This window comes from Phacochoerus africanus, chromosome 5, assembly GCF_016906955.1.
Source record: "Phacochoerus africanus isolate WHEZ1 chromosome 5, ROS_Pafr_v1, whole genome shotgun sequence".
Classification (NCBI taxonomy): domain Eukaryota; kingdom Metazoa; phylum Chordata; class Mammalia; order Artiodactyla; family Suidae; genus Phacochoerus; species Phacochoerus africanus.
Window position 1 is genome coordinate 75,949,463 of NC_062548.1, and position 22,458 is coordinate 75,971,920.

Genomic DNA, 22,458 nt, shown 5'->3' on the forward strand with positions numbered 1-22,458 from the left:
TCTTTCCCTGAGGTGAAGAGGCTTGGTCCCCAGGCCACCCGACCTGACCCGCTGGGGACCATACTCACTGATGCGGGGGTGGGTGATGTAGTTTCGGGTGACCGCCTGCACGTGCTCTCGGGTGGTGCCCGGGTGGGAGCCACTGCTGGGGAGCCCCCCGGGCCTACTGTCTACCTTCATGGCCATGGCGAGGTGGCTGAGCCGAGTGCCAGCGCCTCCAACCCTTCTGCCAAGCTGGAGCTGGAGAGAGCCGGCTAGCCTCCCCCTGCGGCCACCCCTCCCTTCCGCCCTCCTCTCCTCCCCTGGGGTTGACGGTAAACACGGAAACCTGGTGCTGGGGCTGGAGCGCTTCCAGGTCTGGGAGGTGCCCTAGGCCGCAGGATGGGGAGATGGGGGAGGGGCAGGGGGTAAGGCAGGCTTCTCTGACCTCTGTCCTTGGCTGTTCTCTGCCCCTGCAACACCCCCCCCCCGCCCCCCTGCAGCCTGTGTGAACTCAGTTCCTCCCTCTGGAACCTCAGGTGCTCCTTCAGCTCCCTCCCAGGCCTTGTTTCTGGCAGGCTGCCATCTCCCCAGGACGTCTCACTGCCCCTCCCAACCTATCTTGGCCCTGCACCCCTTAGCCTGACTATATGTGGGTATCTCCTCCCCCGCACAATTCCACCATCATCATTTTTTTTGAATATCTATTGAAGATCATTCTTGGGCCAGCTTCAATGCCACCTCCTACAAGAAGCCTTCCCTGGATCCTCTGGCACTCTGGATGCACCACACATCTGACCTCTGTCCTATGTCATTCCTACCATTTGGCTGTGAGCCCCCACGAGCGCGGTCTGGGTTGCTCCATCAGACATGGGTCTCCTTAAGCCTTTTGGTTTCATAATATTGAGGACTCCCTGAAACCAGGGCAGGTGTCTCATCTCTCTCTGTCTACAGGATCCCATCTTACCTTGTATTTCACCTCCAAGGTCCCAGGCAGGAGGTCTGCCCTGACATTTTCAGCCCAAGGCAGAAAGTACAGATGGAGAATCTGCCTTCATGCTGGGTGGCTACAGAAGTTGTCCCCTGGGCAGTGGAGTGTGGCACAGGTCTGCCAGGCACTGGGGGTGGGGGGGAGGTGCCTGCTCTAGTGACCGCCATGTCTCCTCCCAGACCCAGAATTTCCCAGCTTCTCTAAGCACTTCCCCAAACTATACCCCTGCACCAAGGAGGGAAGGGGAAGCGCAGCGGTCTGGGGTTCCCTGTCTCCCAGCACCCACTCTGGGAGACTTCGGAACAGCCAATTCAATACCCAGTACATTTTGCAGAGCAGACTGGAACCAACTGTGCCTGCCTTCTTCTCCCCACAGAGTCACAATCTCACCCTGCATCCTCCAACCTGAGAACCCAATTCAGGTTCCTGGTTCCTCTTACAATTTCTAGTCTTTCAAAGTAGTGTACTGGAGTGAGGGCCAGTGTGACAATGAAGGGCAGCTTGGGTGAGATCTTTGTGGTGATCCACAGTTCTGTATCTTGTTTGTGGTGCTGGTTCCATGAATCTTAACACAGGTGATAAAGTGACATGCAACCACACACGCTTGCACACACACACATTCACTCACAGTATCAATGTCAAATTCCCGGTTTTGAGATTATACTGTAGTTATGGAAGATGCAACCATTGGGGGGAACTGGGTGAAGGGTAAACAAATTTCTCTGGACTCTCTTAGCAACTCCCTATAAATCCACAATTACTGCAAAATAAAAAGTTAAATGAAAGTGCCTTATTTGAAACGGAGGGAAAAAAATGTTTAAAGTGCTTCAAGTGGGGAGGTTTGTGAGGGGTGGGTGCTCTAAAGCGTGGGGGTGGGTGGGGTCTGGCCTGGGAGGGGCTCTCTCTCCCTGGCCCTCTGGACCCCTGTCTCACTTTCTCCAAGGTCTTGGTCTTCCCGTTGGAATACACGTTTGAAAGAGGAGCTGGTAAAGGGCAATGCTTACATATGAAAGCACCAATGGTGCCACCTTGGGCCTTGTAACACCCTGGTGGGAGCGCTGATTGGCAGCGGACGTCAAGTGGGTACCCCATCCCCCCAGCTGTGAACTTGGCTGCATTTCCGCCTCTCCCATCAGAGGTCCCCCTGACCACAGCTCGCTTTCCTTGGTAGCGGAGAGCAGGAGAGGGGATTGAGGGCCAGTCGTGGTGCGGGGGCAACTCCGTTTTCCTTCTTGTCATTGTTTTCCTTTTATTTCAGTGAGAGGCACACGCGCGCGCACACTGCACTCACGCACACAAGCTGCGGGACGGACGCCGTCCCTCGGAGAGTCTCTGAGCTGGGGGGAGGTGGGGCCGGGAGTGTGGCTGCCCCGCCTGCTCTCTGGGCCCGGGAGGCAGGGGTGATGCTGTGCTCGGGGACTCAGTGTCACACAGGGGTGGAGGCCTAGGCGTTAGCCTTCTTGCCGCCGCCGCCGGGGCTACCGACTCTCCGATCCAGCCGGCTGTAGGGCTCGAAGGCCGAGGAGCCCAGTTCGTAGACGGCAGGCAGGTCCAGGAGCGGGGCCGAGGAAAAGCAGAGGGCCGGCGGGGGGGGCGGTAGCGGAGGCGACGCCGAGGTCAAGGTCAGCGGGTTGAGGTGCGGGGAGGAGTTCCTGGGGTCACCCAAGGAGGTGCCCCTGTGGCCGGCAGGCAGGCCCGGGGGGCCGGGGGTCAGCGCCAGGAGGCTGGGGGCCCTGGGCACAGACAGCAGCCGGCCCTGCTCCAGCAGCCGCAGGATGTTGGAGGTGGCGAAGGCCTTGGAGGCGGAGGAGGACGCCCGCTTCTCCCGGTCTCTGCTCTGGTCTTTCTTCTGCTTGGTGCGGCGGTTCTGGAACCAGACCTTCACCTTGGGGCGGAGCGTGGAGAGGAGTGTCAGCCAGGGAGACGGGACAGGCAAAGCAAAGTGGGGGCAGGTTGGGGAGAGAAAAGGAAGGACAGGCGGGCGGCGGGGTGGGGAGCAGGAAGAGACGAAGAAGAGCGAGCAATCAGACCGTCATTGTGATCTTCAAATCGGCCCGCTGAGGGGGAGCCTGAGAGGAGACCCTCGACCCTAAATCATAGGCACCCCTCCACTGCTGAGCTGACACTAGGACAGAGGGATAGATTGGCAGTTGGAGGGTGGGGGCCAGAGGGCCCACACCCCCTCCACTCTTAGCACCTCCACCCTTCATGTGTCCTGCCCGAGCTGCCTCTGGAGGGAGTCACTAGCCCAGTCTGGCCCCGCCCCATTTGAATCTCTCAGCAGCCCCTCCTACCCCGTCACCCATCGAGGCTGTGCTTCTCAACGTGATAGCAAGTGTAAGAGGATTTGCCAGGACGCCGAGGGAGTCTTCAAAGGCTGGAAACCACGGGATGCCAAGTACCCCACATCCTAAATGGAGCCACCAACCAAAGGGTGGTGACTTTTTTTTATTCCTTTTAAGGTCTGCGCCAGAGGCATATGGAGATTCCCAGGCTAGGGGTTGAATCAGAGCTACAGCTGCCAGCCCAGACCTCAGCCACAGCAACGAGGGATCCGAGCCTCATCTGGGACCCACACCACAGCTCACAGCAACACCAGATGCTTTAACCCACTGAGTGAGGCCAGGGATTATATCCACATCCTCATGGGTACTAGTTGGGTTCTTAACCCGTTGAGCCACAACAGGAACTCCTGAGAGCTATTTTATTTTAACTTATTTTGTTTTATTTCTAGGGGTAGAGATCTTTTTTTAAGGCCAATGAAAGGAGAAGAATTTGCCCTCTGCACCTGGCACCCAGCATGCCAACCCCATAGAAGGAAAGGCAGGCTGGGAGGAAGGAAGCCCAGGAGTCAGTTCTGCGGGTCCCCTGATGGTGATGGGGTTTTCTCCCCTCTCTGGGAAGGACAGGGTGCTCCCCCACGAGTAGACAATTTAAGGGTGCTGAATCCCTTGCAGGGAAGGAGAGACTGACATTTGCTCCCCAGCTGAAAAACTTGTCGATCACTGTGGCAGCCAGACCTGTGTCCCCAGGAGCACAGAGGCTGGCCCTGCTTCCAGGTTGGAGGTCTGGGGAAGCTGCCAGCAGGATGAGCAGGAACCATCAAGTGAAGGGCCAGGAAGGAAAAGGAAGAGGAGACCTGTGGGTTCCCTGCAGCCTCAGAGCACATAAGGGAAGCCCTGTGGCTCCCGGGGAAGCAGAGGTGAGGAGGAGGCGGCAGAGGCCAGAAGCTTGCCTGGATGGGGACGAGGGAAAAGCTAAGGCAGCCTGGGGCAATGCCTAGCAAGCCACCTGGAGGCACCATCCCTCCAGCAAAGGCCTCCAGCCAGGAGGCTCCGAATGCCAGAGGGTGCTACCCTCCCTGCCCTCCGACCCTGGGGGAGGTCGCTGGCCGGGGGGTGGGGGGGCGCGGGGGGGGGGGGGCAGGTGGTGATAGAGGCTATGAGGGGAGGGGCTTTTGCCATGTAGGTCTCTGCAGCAGTGAGTCAGTCCTGTTCTGAGTGGGGGAAGAGAACAAAAGATTTGAAACAGGTATGAGCTTGGTATTTTATGCGGGATTGGATTAAGTTTCAATAACCTCAAGGGGCCTGGGGTTAACGGGATCTGCTTGAGGTGGGTTGCTTCATTCGTTCACACACTCATTGCATTCCACAGACAGGTATTGAGCACCTACTACGTGCCAGGGGCTGTTCTAGGCTGGGGGAACCAGCAGTGAGCAAAGCAGACCAAACCCTTGCCCTGTGGAGTGGACAGCATAGAGGGGGAGACAGGGGAAATGACAAATAAAAACAAACAGGCATGGCTGTCAATAACTCTAAGTGCTTTGAGCAGTGTCTAATGATTTGAGGTGAGGAGCCACTTTCTAAAATTTCTAATCTATTGTGGGTTAATACTTTAACAAAATACAGTTAAAATGAGTTAGAAAAATCCCTATAGCATTTCTAAACACTTTCCATTTCTGTGACTTAACTTGTCACACATGCATAACTGTGGGTTGGTATCAGCCCGAGGACCGCACTTTGGGGACACTGCTTTAGAGAAAGGGGGCACAATAATTAGGGGAGAGGCAGGGAGGTGACTATCTTATTAGTGGGGTGACAAACACAGCTCTCTGAAGAGGTGACATTTGAAGGTGATATCAATAAGGCATGGTCAGGAAGAATTGACTAAATCTAAGAGTTCTCTTATGATGCAGTGGGTTAAAGATCCGGGCTTGTCTCTGCTGTGGTGTGGGTTTGATCCCTGGCCCAGGAACTTCCACATGCTGTGGGCATGGCTGAAAAAAAAAAATAGTTTGACCAAGTCTGGCTGAAGGAAGTGAATTGTTGTCACTCTGGAATTTGATTGCTCCAGGAAGTGGTCCCACCAGATCCTTGGGGACCATGGCTCTGGGTGTTGCTGTAATCCTTTCCCCTGCTGGAAGCCTCCTGGCTTCTTGGCCAGGCTAGAGCCTACCAGCTTAGGACCTCAGGCCAGACGCCACCCCTGAGAACCCTGAGTCTCTGTTTCTCATCTTTAAAATAAGGACAAAACTACCTGGGCTGCAGCAGGGATCAAATAAGGGAATCCCTGTAGAGGGCGGGGCCTGGCCCACACTAGGGAGCAGGGTGGGGGTGGGTGGGGGGTGGTGGTGGTGGGGTATTGTTCCCTTACTCTGTTCCTACCTCTGAACAAGAGGGAGAGGACAGACCCCGAAGTCATGGTTCTTTTCCTCGGGAAACTGGCTATAGTGGGAGAGTGGCACCAACGCGCTCCCAGCAAAGGAGGGCAATTGGGTACAAAGGAAGTGGCAGTCACAGGGCTGTGACCAATGAGGAGGGAAGTGTCCCCAGGTGCTCTCCTACCTGTCCAGTCCTGCAGCGGCCCTGGGTGTCACCAGGAGAGGTGGGCCTGCCTAGAAAAACACTTGGTACATAGCGGGCATTCCATAATATTTTTGCACAAAAGTATGGGTGAATATACTGCGAATTCCACAAAATTCTAGCCATCAAATCTTGGGGAAATTAATTACCCTCTCTGAGGCTCAAGCTTTCTGAAATGGGGATCATAGTACCTATAAAGTCATCTTTTTCTTTCTTTTTTTGTCTTTTTAGGCTGCACCTGTGGCATATGGAGGTTCCCAGGTGAGGGGTCTAATTGGAGCTACAGCCGCCTGCTTACACCACAGCCATAGCAACATTAGATCCGAGCCGTGTCTGTAACCTACACCACAGCTCATGGCAACGATCCCAGCGAGGCTGGGGATGGAACCTACAACCTCATGGTTCCTAGTCAGATTCGTTTCCACTGCTTCACGACAGGAACTCCCTTTTTATTTTTTAATTAAAAAAAAATTTTTTTTGGCAGCCCCTATGGCATCCGGAAGTTCCTGGGTCAGGGACTGAACCTGTGCCAAAGCAGCAGCCGCTGCAGTGACACCACCAGATACTTAACCCACAAGGGAACTCCCTATCTTTTTATAAAAATTAGATGAGCTAATGAATGTGCCTGTTTCACATGTTGAGCTTGTTATTTAATGTCTGTGCGTCTCCGTTTCCTTCTCTTTAAAGTAAAAATTCTAAAGAGCCATTCTGATATACTGAAAAGCATATGGGGTCTTTGTCCCTGGTTCTGGGCACAGAGCTTTTTGTTATCCATAATCAGCCCCTTTTGAGCACACCTGAGTTTGTGCTCATGAGAGGCCTCAGGGTGGACCCCTAGTTTCAGGATGGGGGTTGGTCCCAGAAAGACCAGACCTGTGATTAGAGGGTGGAATTTTCAGCACCACCCCCTGACCTTCTGGGAGAGAGCAGAAGGGGCCTGGAGACTGGATTAGAGAGACCCTTGAACAATGGGATTGAGAGAGCTTCTGGGTTGGTGAACTCAAGGAAGGGCTGAGAGAGCAATGCACCCAAAAAGGGTGTGGAGGCTCCAGGAACTCTCCCCACTATACCTTCCTCTGCACATCTCTTCCATCTGCCTATTTCTTTCTTAATTTCTTTTTTTTTTTCTTTTTTGTATTTTCTAGGGCTGCACCCCACGGCATATGGAGGTTCCCAGGCTAGGGGTCTAATCGGAGCTGTAGCCACCGGCCTCCGCCAGAGCCACAGCAACTCGGGATCTGAGCCACATCTACGACCTATACCACAGCTCACGGCAACACCAGATCTCTAACCCACTGAACAAGGGCAGGGACCGAACCCGCAACCTCATGGTTCCTAGTTGGATTCGTTAACCACTGAGCCACGATGGGAACGCCTTAATTTCTTCTTTCTTTCTTTCTTTCTTCTCTTTTAGGGCTGCACCTGCAACATATGGAAGTTCCCGGGCTAGGGGTTGAATCAGAGCTGCAGCTGCTGGCCTACACCACAACTACAGCAACGTGGGATCCGAGCCACGTCTGCAACCTACACCACAGTATGCAGCAATGCTGGATCCTTAACCCACTGGTTGAGGCCAGGGATTGAACCCACATCCCCATGGATACTAGTCAGGTTCATTACCGCTGAGCCACAGGGGGAATTCCATCCATCCGCCTATTTCTGAGTTGCATCCTTTATAATAAATCTGTAAAAGTGAAGACAGTGTAAGGTGTTTTCCTGAGTTCTGTGTCATTCTAGCAAATTATCAAACCTAAGGAGGCAGATGTAGGAACTCCTCCCATTTATAGTTGGTCCACACTACAGCAGCCTCTGGGACTTGCTACTGGCATCTGACATGGGACTGTCCTGTGAGGCTGTGTCCTCAACTCGTAGTGTTTGTGTTAACTCCAGGAGTTAGTGTCAGAATTGAGTGGAATTGAACAGAATTGTTCTAACTGCATGCAGTTAGAACTGGGGAATTGGTTGCTGTCGGTGTGGGAAAACGCCACGTGTGTAGGGTCACGAGTGGTGTCAGAAAAAAATCCTTACACAAATCCCACAAGGTTGTGGTGAGGACGGAACCAGTTAGAACATGTTAAGCACTTAGTGCCTGCTGCACAGGAAGCTCTCGATAAGTGTCAGCTATTCCGTATATTTTCTGCAAAGCCCCCAGCGGTGGGCAGAGTGGAAGGAGGGCGGGAATGATCAACTGAGGGCTCACTAGGTGCCCAGCTGTGAGCCGGGGTCCCCGAGGAGGCCTTCAGTGCCCTCTCGTCCTTGGGGAGGAGAGACTGGTTGGCACCCACCACACACACACACACCATACACATCACACCACACCACACAGACATACACTTATCACAGGGGCGCTACCCCACACCCACACCACACCATATACACACACCATACAACACGCACACATGCTATACCACACACATCACACTACACAGACATACACATACCACACATGCACTACCCCACACCACACACACACACCATACCACACACACACACACACACACACACACACACTACACCACACACACACACACACCTTACACACCACACCCATACACTACACACCACATACCCACACCACACCCATCACATCACACACTTTACAGGTCAAGCTACGTGGGAAAGGTCTTGGACTGAGGTCATGAAGACTTAGGGAAAAAAACAAAGAAGACTTGGAGATGACCTCCTGGAAGAAGAGGGGCTTGGCCTTGACCTTCAAAGGTAGAAAAATGTAGCCTGTACTGGAGTCAGGGCAGGGGAGGGATGAGGCCTGAGAAGGAGCTGGGAGCCGGGGCATCTGAGATTGAAAAAAGATTGTCCAGAAAGAGTTTGGGGGCAAAACTAGGGGAGTGAGACGGAGGGAAATCAGGACAGAGAAGGGGGGCAGGTGTTGAAGGGTGACTCTGTGCCTAGACCTCAGGGTTTGAGGGTGTCTCCCTGACTCCTCCAGGAGCTTTGGTCCGGCCTGGCCACTGCAGGCCCCCTGAACAGAGCCCTACTTTCCAGCCCCACTGAGCTCAGCTGGAGGGAGGGCCCAGCCACCCCAGGCCATCTGCTGGGTTGTTTGGGGTGCTACAGGGGCAGCTGGAGGAAGAGAGTCCAGGTGGAGCTGACCCAAGCCTGCAGGACAGCAGTTGCTCCCAGCAGGCCTTGCAGTCCTGACCTCAGGCAGGGGTGGCAGGCGGAGAGCTCCTCCCATCCTCCCACAGCCTTTCCCAGGAAGCACCTCCCTAACCCCCCAGTCTATTGGCTTCCCTACTCCTCTCCTTCCTCTCCTCTTCCCTCTCTGCTCCTGGTTTGGCCCTTTCAATACATTTATTTATTTATTTTTGTCTTTTCAGGGCTGCACCCTCAGCATATGGAAGTTCCCAGGCCAGGGGTTGAATCAAACCTACACCACAGCCATAGCAACACGGGATCTGAGCTGCATCTGCGACCTACACCATGGCTCATGGCAACGCCAGATTCTTCACCCACTGAGCGAGTCCAGGGATGGAACCTGCATCCTCATGGATGCTAGTCAGGTTTGTTAACCGCCGGGCCATGATGGGAACTCCTCGATGCATTTATTGACCGACCTCCCTCACCAAGAGTCCCTGAGGCTTTCTTTGACAAGCTCCAAAGTGGTTGCCCTGTTTACAGGCAGCATAGACATGCTGGACGGCTTGTCCGAATCCTAGCTCTGGAACTTATTCATTGGTGACCTTGGGCACAACCTCTCCTCATCTGTAAAATGGGATAATACTGGTAGCTGCATCATAAGATTGTTGACAAGGATTAGTGAACTAAACTAACATATGCAAAGCACTTAGAACAGTGCCTTGTCACCGTAGGTACTGGGTAAGTATCATCATCATCATTATCATCATTATTATTTTTAAATTGTGACTTTTTTTAGGGCTGCACCCATGGCATGTGGAGGTTCCCAGGCTAGGGGTCCAATAGGAGCTGTAGCCGCCGGCCTACACCACAGCCACAGCAACTCGGGATCCAAGCTGTGTCTGCAACCTACACCACAGCTCACGGCAACGCCAGATCCTTCACCTACTGAGCAAGGCCAGGGATCAAACCTGCGTTCTTATGGATGCCAGTCAGATTCGTTTCCGGTGAGCCAGGGCGGGAACTCCATCATTATTATTATTTAGCTCTATTACCAGCTTGAAGTGCCTCCATTCATACAGAGTAGGTGCTCAGTTTACAAAAGTTTTCCCATTGGGTTAAGGATACTACGGTTTAAGTGCTAAGCCCTTCCTGGGTGGAGGACGTGTTCAGAGCCCTTCTCTCCAGCTGGAGGTTCCCAGGCAGGCTGAGATGAAGGGAAGGTGAGGGAGGATGGGAAAAGGTCCAGAGTGGGGGAATGACAGGTCCCCTCCAATTTTGCAATGCCTCATCTCTCCCCTGAATCTTTGTTCCCGGCAAACCAAGCCCTCACCTTCCCTTCCTGCAGGCTCCCTCCTGCACCAACAGACACCCCTTAAGCCACTCCCTGCATCTTGAACGTCCCTCCCTCCTATTCCCATATTCTACCCAGAGTACCCGATACATCCGGAAGCCACCCCCCCACCACCTCCTGCCCTGGGCATACACCAACTTTGTCTGGTCATCAGTGTATTTATTTGCTCTGGTTTACCTGTCTCTTTAAGCCTTTCCTTAATGTCTGTCTGAACTTCGAAACTGGGTCTCCGTGCAGCAGCCCACAAGCCTCATACCCAGAGGAGTTCCCAGGCTGCCAGGGCAGCAGTGGCATGGCCTGGCCCTGCCCTTTTACCTGGGTCTCGGAGAGGTTCAGCTGACGGGCCAGCTCAGTGCGCTCACGGCCCACCACGTACTGGCAGCGCTGGAACTCCATCTCCAGGCGGTACAGCTGCTCGGCCGTGAAGGATGTGCGGGTCCGCTTGGGCCGGTCCAGGTCCAGACCCTTGGGCAGGACAATTTCCCGGATGGTTCCTTTGGCATCTGCAGGGATCATGAAAGAAGATAGGTTAGGAGTTCCCGTCGTGGTGCAGTGGTTAACGAATCCGACTAGGAACCATGAGGTTGCGGGTTTGATCCCTGCCCTTGCTCAGTGGGTTAAGGATCCGGCGTTGCCGTGAGCTGTGGTGTAGGTTACAGACGCGGCTCGGATCCTGTGTTGCTGTGCCTCTGGCATAGGCTGGTGGCTACAGCTCCAATTAAACCCCTAGCCTGGGAACCTCCATATGCCATGGGAGCGGCCCAAGAAATGCCAAAAAAAAAAAAAAAGAAGGTAGGTTGGTTCACTAGTTAAGGATTTAAGCCACCAACGAGCATCTTAACAGGCAGTGTGGTTTGATGGGAAGCTCCTCAGGTCTGGACCTGGCTGTGTGATCTCTGACAAGTTGCTCACCCTCTCTGGGTCTAGCCTCTTTAACTACCCAGTACCGTCTTATATGTATTGGATATATGTATGTGAATGGGCCTCAGTACCAGTTTCAGGTTTGTCATCACAGTCTGTACAGAAAGGACTCACTCTGATGCAGCCAGGATTTTGTTCCTTCAGCAGAGTAAGAAACAAATGGAAAGAGAAATACTAAGTCTTCAAGTGCAAAGGAAAAGACCAGTTAGGGAGTTCCTGTCATGGCTCAGTGGTAACGAACCTGACTAGTATCCATTAGTACGCGGGTTCGATCCATGGCCTTGATCACTGGGCTTAAGGATTCGGTGTTGCCATGAGCTGTGGTGTAGGTTCAGATTCCGTGTTGCTGTCGCTGTAGCAAAGGCCACAGCTGCAGCCCCTATTCGACCCCTAGCCTGGGAAGTACCATGTTAGAATTGGATATGATCAATCAGGTAAGTCTTACTGAAGGAGATGTCCAGAGCCAGGTTTAAGCCGTGTGTGTGTGTGTGCGCGCGCGCGCGTGCATGGGTGCACTCTATCTACAGACCCTCTGGGGTTCTACGAAGAGGCTTGCTGGGGTGGGAGGGTGCTGGGATCCCTGGGAGGAGCCAGAGGACCACTGCCACTGCATCCAGCTGCAGAGGTGCCTTCCAGAAGGGGAACTTCTGGCACTTCCCATGTGCCTAATCCTGAACAGCAGGGCCATCCTCCTGTGCTCTGGACTGATGCCCTCCATGCATGGGCTCTCCAATATTTTGAAGCAAACTTAAAAGAGGTTGAAAAATCTGCAGCCCACACTCACCAGACAGTCCCACTTAAAGAACTCAGTAACAGCGACACAGCGTTCAGGAAAAGCAAAATTTCTTGAGAGGGGATTAGATATAGAATATCTATATCCTCTCTCAAGAAATTTTATTTTTTTATTTTTTTGCTTTTTTAGGTCCGCACCTGTGGCATATGGAAGTTCCCAGCCTAGGGGTCGAATTGGGGCTATAGCTGCTGGCCTACACCACGGCCACAGCAACATGGGATCCTTAAGCCACTGAACAAGGCCAGGGATTGAACCTGCATCCTCAAGGAGACTAGGCGGACTCGTTTCCGCTGAGCCATGATGGGAACGCCCAGAAAGAAAAAAAAAATATATATATATATATAAAATCTGCTTTAACTAAAGGGGCAAAGGTGATCTATGTTTGATCACACACTGATGGCTCGAAATCTAGATATTAGAAAATTTTAGGTCAAAAATTAGTGTAGAAATACTGCAGCATCATATTCTGTAGGATTTACCAAACCACTCCCAACACACGTTATTGATAATAAAAAGCTAATCGAATAGTCATTTGCGTGCACGTAAGAAGGCTGGTGTCAATGGAAACCTTACAATCAGGCAACCCTGATCAAGCACAGGAAACAAAGCAAACCTCCGAACTGCAGGAACTCTGTCCCTCTCCAGGGGGCGTGCTCAGCCAGAATTTGCAACGCCCTGGAAACAGCCCTGGCTGCTCCTGTTTTAGTCATACTAATAGCTGACACCTCTGCAATGACACCAGACCCTCTTGGTCTGGCCAGGCACTGCCTTAAGCACTTAAACCCTCCCAATGTCTCATTGAAGTTGGAACTAATATTATCTCCATTTTACAGATGGGGAAATGGAGGAATAAATTTTAAATCCCTTACCTGAGGTCATACTGACAGTTTTCAATAAGCTCTAGAAACACTCTGAATTTACTTGAGGAGTACTCTCTTTCAGGAATCTTTAGTGATTCAATCAACAGGTTATAATGAAGAGAACTTGGTTCATTTGTAGAAAATGGAATCTTCTTTTTTTTTTTTCTTTCTTTCTTTTGCTTTTTAGGGCTGCACCATGGCATTTGGGAGGTTCCCAGGCTAGGGGTGGAATTGGAGCTGCAGTTGGGGTGGAATCGGAGTGGCAGTTGCCGGCCTACACCACAGTCACAGCAACACAGGATCCAAACCGCATCTGCAACCTCCACCATAGCTCACAGCAGCACTGGATCCTTAACCCACTGAGTGAGGCCAGGGATGGAACCCACATCCTCACGGATCTTGGTGGGGGTTGTTAACTGCTGAGCCATGAAGGGAACTCCCAAAAATGGAATCTTCTAGATGGGGTCATCATTGCCCTGGAAGATGTAGGAAAGGATTTGCATTTGGGGTGTGCCATCTGTCCTGTGAGCCACACGACTGCAGAGCCTATTTTTACATTCTCTGCTCTAGACGGTGAACCTGAGAAATATTGCAGCATCATATTCGGTAGGATTTACCAAACCACTCCCAACACATGTTATTGATAATAAAAAGCTAACACCCCCTCCAAGCCCCCGGGGTGTTTTAGGAGAGTGGATCTCCCTGCCTCCTTCAAGGCCAGTTAATGTTCATTCCTCCAGGGTGCCCTTAAGCTTTTCCTAGGCTCCTGGCACCGCTCCCCTCCCTTCTCAGAGGTTTGACCACCTTTGAGTTCTCAGTCACCCCTTCAGAGAAGGTAGGTCTGGGTAGGGGGCTGGTCTTGCAAGGGTGCTGGGCAGAGCACTTCCCACGGAGAGGGGCCTTACTCCTGGAGGTTTAGTAGAATCCCAGGCTTTTAGGGACAACTCAGACTCTCCCACTCCAATATTTTCTACATTCCAAAAAGTGGGGTAATATTTGTGACCCCATTGTGACTGGGTCCGCTTTGCTCAGGTTCCACTGTTTCCAGCTGTGAGGCCAGTCTCAGAACACCCTCACCACAGAGTCCATCTCCAAAGGCACTGATTGTATTAAAACTGTCTTGGGAGTTCCCGTGATGGTGCAGCGGAAACGAATCTGACTAGGAACCATGAGGTTGAGGGTTCGCTCTCTGGCCTCACTCAGTGGGTTAAGGATCCGGCGTTGCCATGAGCTGTGATGTGGGTCACAGACGCGGCTCAGATCTGGCGTTGCTGTGGCTGTGGCATAGCCCGGCAGCTACAGCTCCAATTTGACCCCTTGCCTGGGAACCTCCATATGCTGCAGGTATGGCCCTATAAAGACAAAAGACAAAAAAAAAAAAGTGTCTTGGAGGGTGTGAATAGGAGCAAGGGTGATGGGTGTCATACGAGGTGCAAGAAGCTTCACATCCTCTTCTGGACAGGCCTCCTGGAGCCCATGGGAAGCTCTGAAGAGGCTGTGCTCCAGACCAGAGGTCAAACTGTATACCCAGCCCCCCAACCCCACTTTCTTCTTTGCTAAGAGGAGCATTCCTGCCTCAGGAACAGCCAAGGGCAACCCTCCTCCTCAGAGCCAGGAGAGGTGGGAACTTGTAAGAAAGACACCTCATACTTGCCCCAGATATTTAAATGATTCGTACAAACCAGCACATGGAAAGACATTCAACATCACTGGCCATTAGGGCAAGGCAAATGAAAACCATCAGAAATACCTATCAGAGTAGCTAAAATTAAAAATACTGGGAGTTCCAGGTGTGGTGCAGCAAAAACGAATCCCACTAGTATCCACAAGGATGCAGGTTGGATCCCTGGCCTTGCTCAGTGGGTGGGGGGTCCAGCATGGCCGTGAGCTGTAGTGTAGTTCGAAGACTCGGCTCAGATCCCGAGTTGATGTGGCTGTGACTGTGGCCCAGCAGCTGTAGCATCAATTCAATTCCTTGCCTGGGGACTTCCATATGACACGGGTGCAGCCCTAAAAAGCAGAAAAACAAACAAAACAAAACATACTGAGAGTCCCCAAGGCTGGTGAGGGTGCCAAGAAACTAGATCTGTCAATAGGGGGATGGAGAATGGTGCAGCCACTCTGGAAAATGACCTGGAAGTTTCTTAAAGAGTTAGACCTCTGTTTACCATAGACCCTAGTGACCTAATTCCTGGACATTTATTCCAGAGAAACAAAATCTTAGGTTCACATCAAAATGCAGATGTTCGTAGCCAATTTATTTGTGATAGCCCCCAAATGGAAACAATCCAGATGTCCGTCAGTAGGTGAATGGACAAACAAACCATGGTGCAACTGTACGCGGCAATAAAAAGGAGAGACTATTGATAGCACCACAATTTTTTTTTTTTTGCCTTTTCTTGAGCCGCTCCATCAGCATATGGAGGATCCCAGGCTAGGGCTTGAATCGGAGCTGTAGCCACAGCCACAGCAACACAGGACCCAAGCCGTGTCTGCAACCTACACCACAGCTCACGGCAACACCAGATCCTTAACCTACTGAGCAAGGCCAGGGATCGAACCCTCAACCTCATGGTTCCTAGTTAGATTCGTAACCACTGAGCCACGACGGGAATTCCTAGCACCACAATTTGAATACATTTCCAGAGAAATTCTGAGTGAAAAAACGAAGCCAGTCCTTGAAGTGATGGACTGTATGATTCCATATATGTTTCATTAGCAACATGACAGAGTTAAAAGGAGCTGAACTGTGTTTGCCAGCAGTTAGGGAAGGGAGGCTGTGACTGTAAAGGGGTAGCAGGAAGATGTTTCTTGGCAGTGATGGAACCGTTCTGTATCTTCATTGGGGTGGTGGTTTCAGAGATTCACAAATGTGATAAAATGTCGAGGTGCTATTACAAAGAAAAACAGTCCATGAAAAAGATGGGTGAAATCCAAGAAAGCGGAGTTCCCATTGTGGCACAGCAGAAACGAACCTGACTGGCTTCCATGAGGACACGGGTTCGATCCCTGATCTCACTCAGTGGGTCAAGGATCCGGTGTTGTCATGAGCTGTGGTGGAGGCCGAAGATGCAGCTTGGAACTGATGTGGCTGTGGCTCTGGCGTAGGCCGGTGGCTATAGCTCCAATTCGACCCCTCGCCTGGGAACCACCATATGCCGAAAGTGTGGCCCTAAAAAGACAAAAAGAAAAGAGAAAAAAAAAAAAAGAAAGAAATCCAAGAAAGGTCAATAGTCTAGCTAATAATACCATAACAATGTTAACGTCCAGTTTTGACAGGGCAAGATGTCATCATGAGAAGCTGGGTTATAGACACATGGAAATACTCTACAATTTTTACAACTTCTTGGCCATTGATAACTATTTCAAAGTAAGACAATAACAACAACATGCCAGGAAGCTAAAATGATATTTTGTTACAGAAAGTGATCAATCCCTAGTGGAAAGAAAACAACTGTGTTTCCCCAGATGCCTCTGCATTTCATCAGCAGTTTGCGAGATGATTTAAAATGATACATAGGAGTTCCCATCATGGTGCAGCGGAAACCAATCCCACTAGGAACCACGAGGATAAGAGTTCGATCCCTGGCCTTGCTCAGTGGGTTAAGGATCTGGCTGTGGCTGTGGTATAGGCCTGCGGCTATAGCTCCGATTTGACCCCTAGCCTGGGAACCTCCATATGCTGAGGGTGTGGCCCTAAAAAGATTAAAAAAAAAAAAAAGAGAGAGAGAGAGAGAGAAAAGAAAATGATACATAAATAAAACTTTGCCATTTCAAAAGTTACACACATATTTTAGTGTTTACTATAAAAAATTTAAACCTGTGATTTACATGCTTAGAATGAAGCTAAAGTAGGTTTTTTGTTTTAAAATATATCATGCTGGAAGTTCCCTTGTGGTGCAGCAGGTTAAGTATGTGGCATCACCACAGCTGTGGCACAGAGATTGTGTTGATTTCTAGACCAGGAACTTCCACATGCTGCTGGGGTGTCCAAAAAAAAAAAAATACCATTATGCTAAAACATTAAGTAAATGAAACATAGATACAATAGAAATGGTAAAGGTGATATTTAAATAACTGAATACTGGGAAACAATGGAATAAGATTACACAATTAGAGCCATGTACTTATAGTGACAGAGTTTATAATAAAGGAATATTCTAAGTGGGAACAGGTTGGTCTAGTCTATAAGTGGAGTTAGGTAGACTGGTGACCATAAGTTATCTGTTTGGAATAAAATTTAGTTAAATTCATATCTCACACCATAAAGAACAATGTTTCAAATGGATTAGAGAGCAAATCACAGACTATCAAATGATAATGGCATTTAAAGAAAATATAGGAGGATATTTTTATAATCCTAAGCTTGGGAAGAGCTTTCCAAGCAAGATATACACCTGAGCTGTAAAGGAAAAACAACGGATGTATTTAACTACATTAAAGCTGAAAACTCCTGTAAGTCAAAAGCACCGAGAGGAAGACAAAATACAAAAGACAGAATTGAAGAAAATCTTTTTAAAAATGACAAAGAAATAATATCTAGAATACATAACATGCAATTATGAATAAACAATTTTTATTTTTTGTCTTTTTAGGGCCGCACCTGCAGCATATGGAGGTTCCCAGGCTAGGGGTCAAATCAGAGCTGCAGCTGCTGGCCTACACCACAGCCACAGCAACACCAGATCCGAGCCACATCTGTGACCCACACCACAGATCATGGCAACACTGGATCCTTAACCCACTGAGCGAGGCCAGGGAGCGAACTCTTAACCTCATGGTTCCTAGCTGGATGCGTTTCCACTGTGCCACAAGGGGCATTCCTAAACAATTTTTAAACGGGCAAATAGTCTAGTAGAAAAAATGGTCAAGTAATTTATCTGAGCCATTCACAGAAAAAAATATCCAAATAGCCAAATAAGTATATGAAAATATGAGCACGGCTTCACAGTAATCAGGATAATCCAAGTTCAAGCAGCAATAGGTAACCATTTATCTCCCATAAGATTGGAGAGACATTAGTAGTTAATTAATAAAGCAGTGATGCACTGTTTGGGAATCCACACTCTGCTGCCGATTGGACTATAAATTCTCACAACATTTTAAGGTTTCATTTGTCAAGTTAAAGATGCATACAACTATTGCCCCCCAAATTTTATTTAAGTAGCTATTTATAAAGAAAAGCACAGGTTCATGTCCTCCAAGATATATAGAAGGATGTTTATTGCAGCATTGTTGAATGTTCAAAAACTGAAAGCATCTCGAGGGTTCCCCATAACGGAAATAGCTGAATGAATTATGGTACATTCATACCATGTGGTGTGTGGAAGTTCCTGGGCCGGGTGTCAAACCCTAGCCATAGCAGTGACTATGCTGACTCCCTAACCTCTAGGCCACCAGGGAACTTCCATAACATTCATATTTTATAAAATATCATGTAGCAATTAAAAGGAATGAGGCCGGTCTATGCCACAGCCATAGCAACTGGATTCAAGCTTCACCTGCGACCTAGACCAAAGCTCATAGAATGCCAGATCTTTAACCCACTGAGCAAAGCCAGGGATTGAACCCACATCCTCATAGATGCTAGTCAGATTTGTTACCACTGAGCCACAACGGGAACTCCAATGCGCTGATTTTTAAATGTGATGAGGTCTTTCCAATTTTTGTCTTTTTTTGCCATTTCTTGGGCCGCTCCCACGGCATATGAAGGTTCCCAGGTTAGAGGTCTAATCAAAGCCGTAGCCACCAGCCTATGCCACAGCCACAGCAACGCGGGATCAGAGCCACGTCAGCAACCTACACCATAGCTCATGGCTCCAATTTAATCTACAAATATAATATCACTATAAATATTCCTGATTAAAAATTCTTGGAATTCCCTTGTGGTTAGCAAGTTAAGGATCCAGCATTGTCACTGCAGTGGCTTGGGCCACTGCTGTAGTGCAGATTCAATCTCTTGCCTGGGAACTTGGAACTGGCCCACCCCCATCCCCAATAAAATTCATTCTGAAGGTTACTGAGAAAATTGAAAATGTAAGAATAGTTGAGAAAAAATGTTAAAAAGTGAGGAGAGAATACTTGCATTACCATTGCAGCGAGATGTATTACAACTCTATGGCAATTAAAATGGTATGATGCTGGTGCAAGAGTTAGGAAGCAAATCCACACCTTTGTGAGGATTTGGTATAGTATAAAGATGACATTTTTAAAAAATTATTTTTATTATTATTACTTTTGGTTGATTTTAATTTTTAAAAGTTTTATTGAAGTATAGTTGATTTACAATGTTCTGAAAATGTTGGCTGTATAATAGCGATTCAGTTGACATATCAAATTAGTTGAAGAAAAGACAAGATTATTAGAGACCTGCCCGTTGGACAGTTGGCTCATCTGGAATGAAGTAATTTATTCCACGCTGCATGCAAAAATATACACAAGGTGGAATAAAACTTGATTGATCGATTGATAGATTGATTGTGTTTTTAGGGCCACACCCATGGCAAATGGAGGTTGCCAGGCCAGGGGTTGAATCGGAGCCACAGCTGCTGGCCACAGCCACAGCAACACCAGATCTGAGCCGTGTCTGCGACCTACACCACAGCTCATGGCAACTCCGAATCTTTAACCCACTGAGCGAGGCCAGGGATTGAACTTTCACCCTCATGATACTAGTCGGGTTCGTTATCGCTGAGCCACGAAGGGAACTCCCTGGGGTAAAACTTTAGATGTGAAAAATAGAGCTCTAAAAATGGAAGAAAAATACTGAATACTTTTAAAAAATAAATGACAGCTTTGAATATCTAGAAATAAAATCTTCTACAGGATGAGAGACAGTTAAATTACAAATGACAGATTGGGAGGAAATGTTAATAATACATGCTTCACAGAGTCTTAATGTCTAGTGCATACACAGTCTCTATAGACTAATGCATAAAGTCCAACGGTCCAGTGGGAAACTGAACAAATGATATGAAAGAGTTATTCAGAGAAGAAGAAATACTAGTGGCTGATAAATATGAAAAAGTACTCAAGCTCAGAGGGACCTAAATGAAAGAGCATCAATGAACTAAATTTTTTCAGACATCACATTATATAGAGCAGACTAGGACAATTGTGCTGGCAAAGGTGAGAGAAAATAGGTTTTCTCAAGCTCTGCTGGTGAGAATAAAAATTAATACAAAATAAGTTTTCTTGGAGGGCAATCTCACAATGCTGAGATAAATTATAAAATGTTCAGATCCTTTGTTTCAGAAATTACATAGAGGTTTCTATCCTAGAGAATTATTGATATACTTTGATAAAGACAGAGCCACTCTTTGTAGTGCAGGTTTTAAGAGGGGGGAAGAAAAGGCTGAACGTTTATCAGCAAGAATGCTGCTGGTGAGGTCACAATATCGTCATGCCTTTGGCTGTTTGTTATATAGACATTAACAAGAACGAAGTGCACCTTCATGCACTGATCTGGACAGAAGTCTACTGCTACGTGCAAATGGCAAGTACATATGTACTCACTCATTTCCATAAAGAACAAAAGGTAAAACTAAATTGTGTGTGTGTGTGTGTGTGTGTGTGTGTGTGTGTGTATGCTTGTACTTACACAGAATGAAGCCTGGCAGGATGAACACCTCTCTCTTCTGTTTGCTCTGCGGAGTGGAAGCTGGTTAGGGAGGGAAGATGTCTCCCATCTTACTTTACACACTTCTTTATTATTTGGTTTGTTGCAAACACTGTTACAGTCTGTGAACAGACTGTTTTAGCAGTTTGCAAAAACATCTCACCTCTGTGATCTATAACTTGCATATTTATGTTTTTCAATTACTGGGGAAAGTTGGGGAGGTTACATCTTGTGAGTAGAAGTGTCTTATGTGGGGAAAATGAAGAATTAATTTTTTTAATTAGAGTATAGTTAATTTACAAAAAATGAAGAATTTTTAACTTTCACATGATTTCAATATGGATTGGTTTGTAATTAAAAGAATATTTTACACTTCATAAATGATAAGACATTAGAAACAAAAAAGGCAATTATAAACTCAAAAAACTGCAACACATACTGAATTTTTATAACAAAAATTTGAGTAATATAACTATATATATATATAGCATGTACATCAATATAATATATATGATATTATTACCTTTGGTTGGAGAAGAACTTTCTAGTTGAGAACTAACATGTAGACACCCAAAAGGAAATGACCACTAGATGTGATTACTGTTCAAATCTGAGTCCATATAAAAAACACCAACCCAAAGTAAAGTTAAAAAGAAAAAGATCTGGGGATGTTTGCAACACATGTCACAGAAAATGGGATCATTACACTTCTATATAAATACATATGATATGTTTATATATTTACATATGTTACACATATATTTATATAAATATGTATAAATATTTTTAGAACTATAAGAAAACATGAGCAAACCAAAAGAGAAATGGGTAAGTACACGAATGGAAAATTCACAGAAGAAAAAATAAAAATAAAAAATAAGTGTATGAAAACATGCTTAATCTCACTAGTAATTAAAAACACTAACAAAATAAGATTTTTTTCACTTGAAATTATTTTACTCTAAAAGATTGAGTATATCCTGGGTTGGGAGGATGAGAAATGGCACAGTTATACACAATTTCTGGGAGGACAAGTTTGTACACTTTTTGGCATTTTGGAAATATCAATCACAATTTTAAGCCTATGTACTTGGATTTCAAATTTTCACTTCTAGGAATTTATCCTGTAATTATAGGCATACCAGATATATGTGAAATGATATTTTATTATTTAAGAATTTTTATCATGAGAAATTTCAAATACAAACAAACCAAGAGAGAATATTATACTGGATTCTGATATATCTACCTCTCACCCTCAATAATTATAAACTCAGGAACAATTCTATTTCCTCTATAGCCCCATAATTTAAACAAGTCCCAAACATCACATCATTTCATCCAAAAATATTTTATAAGTATTTCTAAAGACTCCTTTTAAAAACAATCATGATACTGTTGTCACGAGTAGAAACATTAATAACCATTCCTTAATATAAAAAAGTCTCACCTGTTTACATATCTTTCACATCTCATAAATGAAACTCAAAAAATCTGTTCAAGTTAGGATACAAAGAATCACTGAAGCATTTGGAATGGTGAAATAGCAGAACCAACCTAAAGATTCATCAACAAGAGATTGATTTATTATATCTGCATAATTTAGTACTACGCAGCTGCTAAAAATAATAGGTGGTTTTAGAGAGAAAGATACCCATTAAATGAATGTTAAATGAAAAAAAGCAGTTTGTAAAAAAACCCCTCACTTTTGCAATATGTAACTCATATATTTATATTTTTTAATTACTAGAGAAAGTTTAGGAGATTACATCTTGGGAGTAGAAGCATATTACATGGGAGAAATGAAGAACTTTCAACTTAACAATATAGCAAAACAGCAGGGATTGGTTTTGTAATTAGAAAGATATTTTATACTTCAGAAACCAAAAGACATAAGAAAAATTAGAGGACAATTAATAAACTAAAAAAAAGCAATATATATTGAAAGCAATGAGCTACTATCTATAATAGAGTTTCTACAAAT

The 22,458-nt window shown here is 47.4% G+C and overlaps 2 protein-coding genes across 2 annotated transcripts in view; both read right to left on the reverse strand.

The window, feature by feature from the left end:
- The window catches only part of ATP6V1B1 (ATPase H+ transporting V1 subunit B1), a 30,256-nt gene extending 29,963 nt beyond the window's left edge, over positions 1 to 293 (reverse strand). Inside the window, exon 1 of the mRNA XM_047781828.1 lies at positions 69 to 293. Coding sequence (XP_047637784.1) covers positions 69 to 186 — 118 coding nt within the window. The 5' untranslated portion in view covers positions 187 to 293. The remainder of the gene's footprint in view (positions 1 to 68) is intronic.
- A 1,917-nt stretch (positions 294 to 2,210) lies between these two features.
- Positions 2,211 to 22,458, reverse strand: part of VAX2 (ventral anterior homeobox 2) — a 28,641-nt gene continuing 8,393 nt past the window's right edge. The window contains exons 2-3 of the mRNA XM_047779212.1: positions 10,598 to 10,785; positions 2,211 to 2,855 (exon numbers count right to left, since the gene is read on the reverse strand). Of these exons, the coding sequence (XP_047635168.1) occupies positions 2,415 to 2,855; positions 10,598 to 10,785 (629 nt within the window). The 3' untranslated portion in view covers positions 2,211 to 2,414. The remainder of the gene's footprint in view (positions 2,856 to 10,597; positions 10,786 to 22,458) is intronic.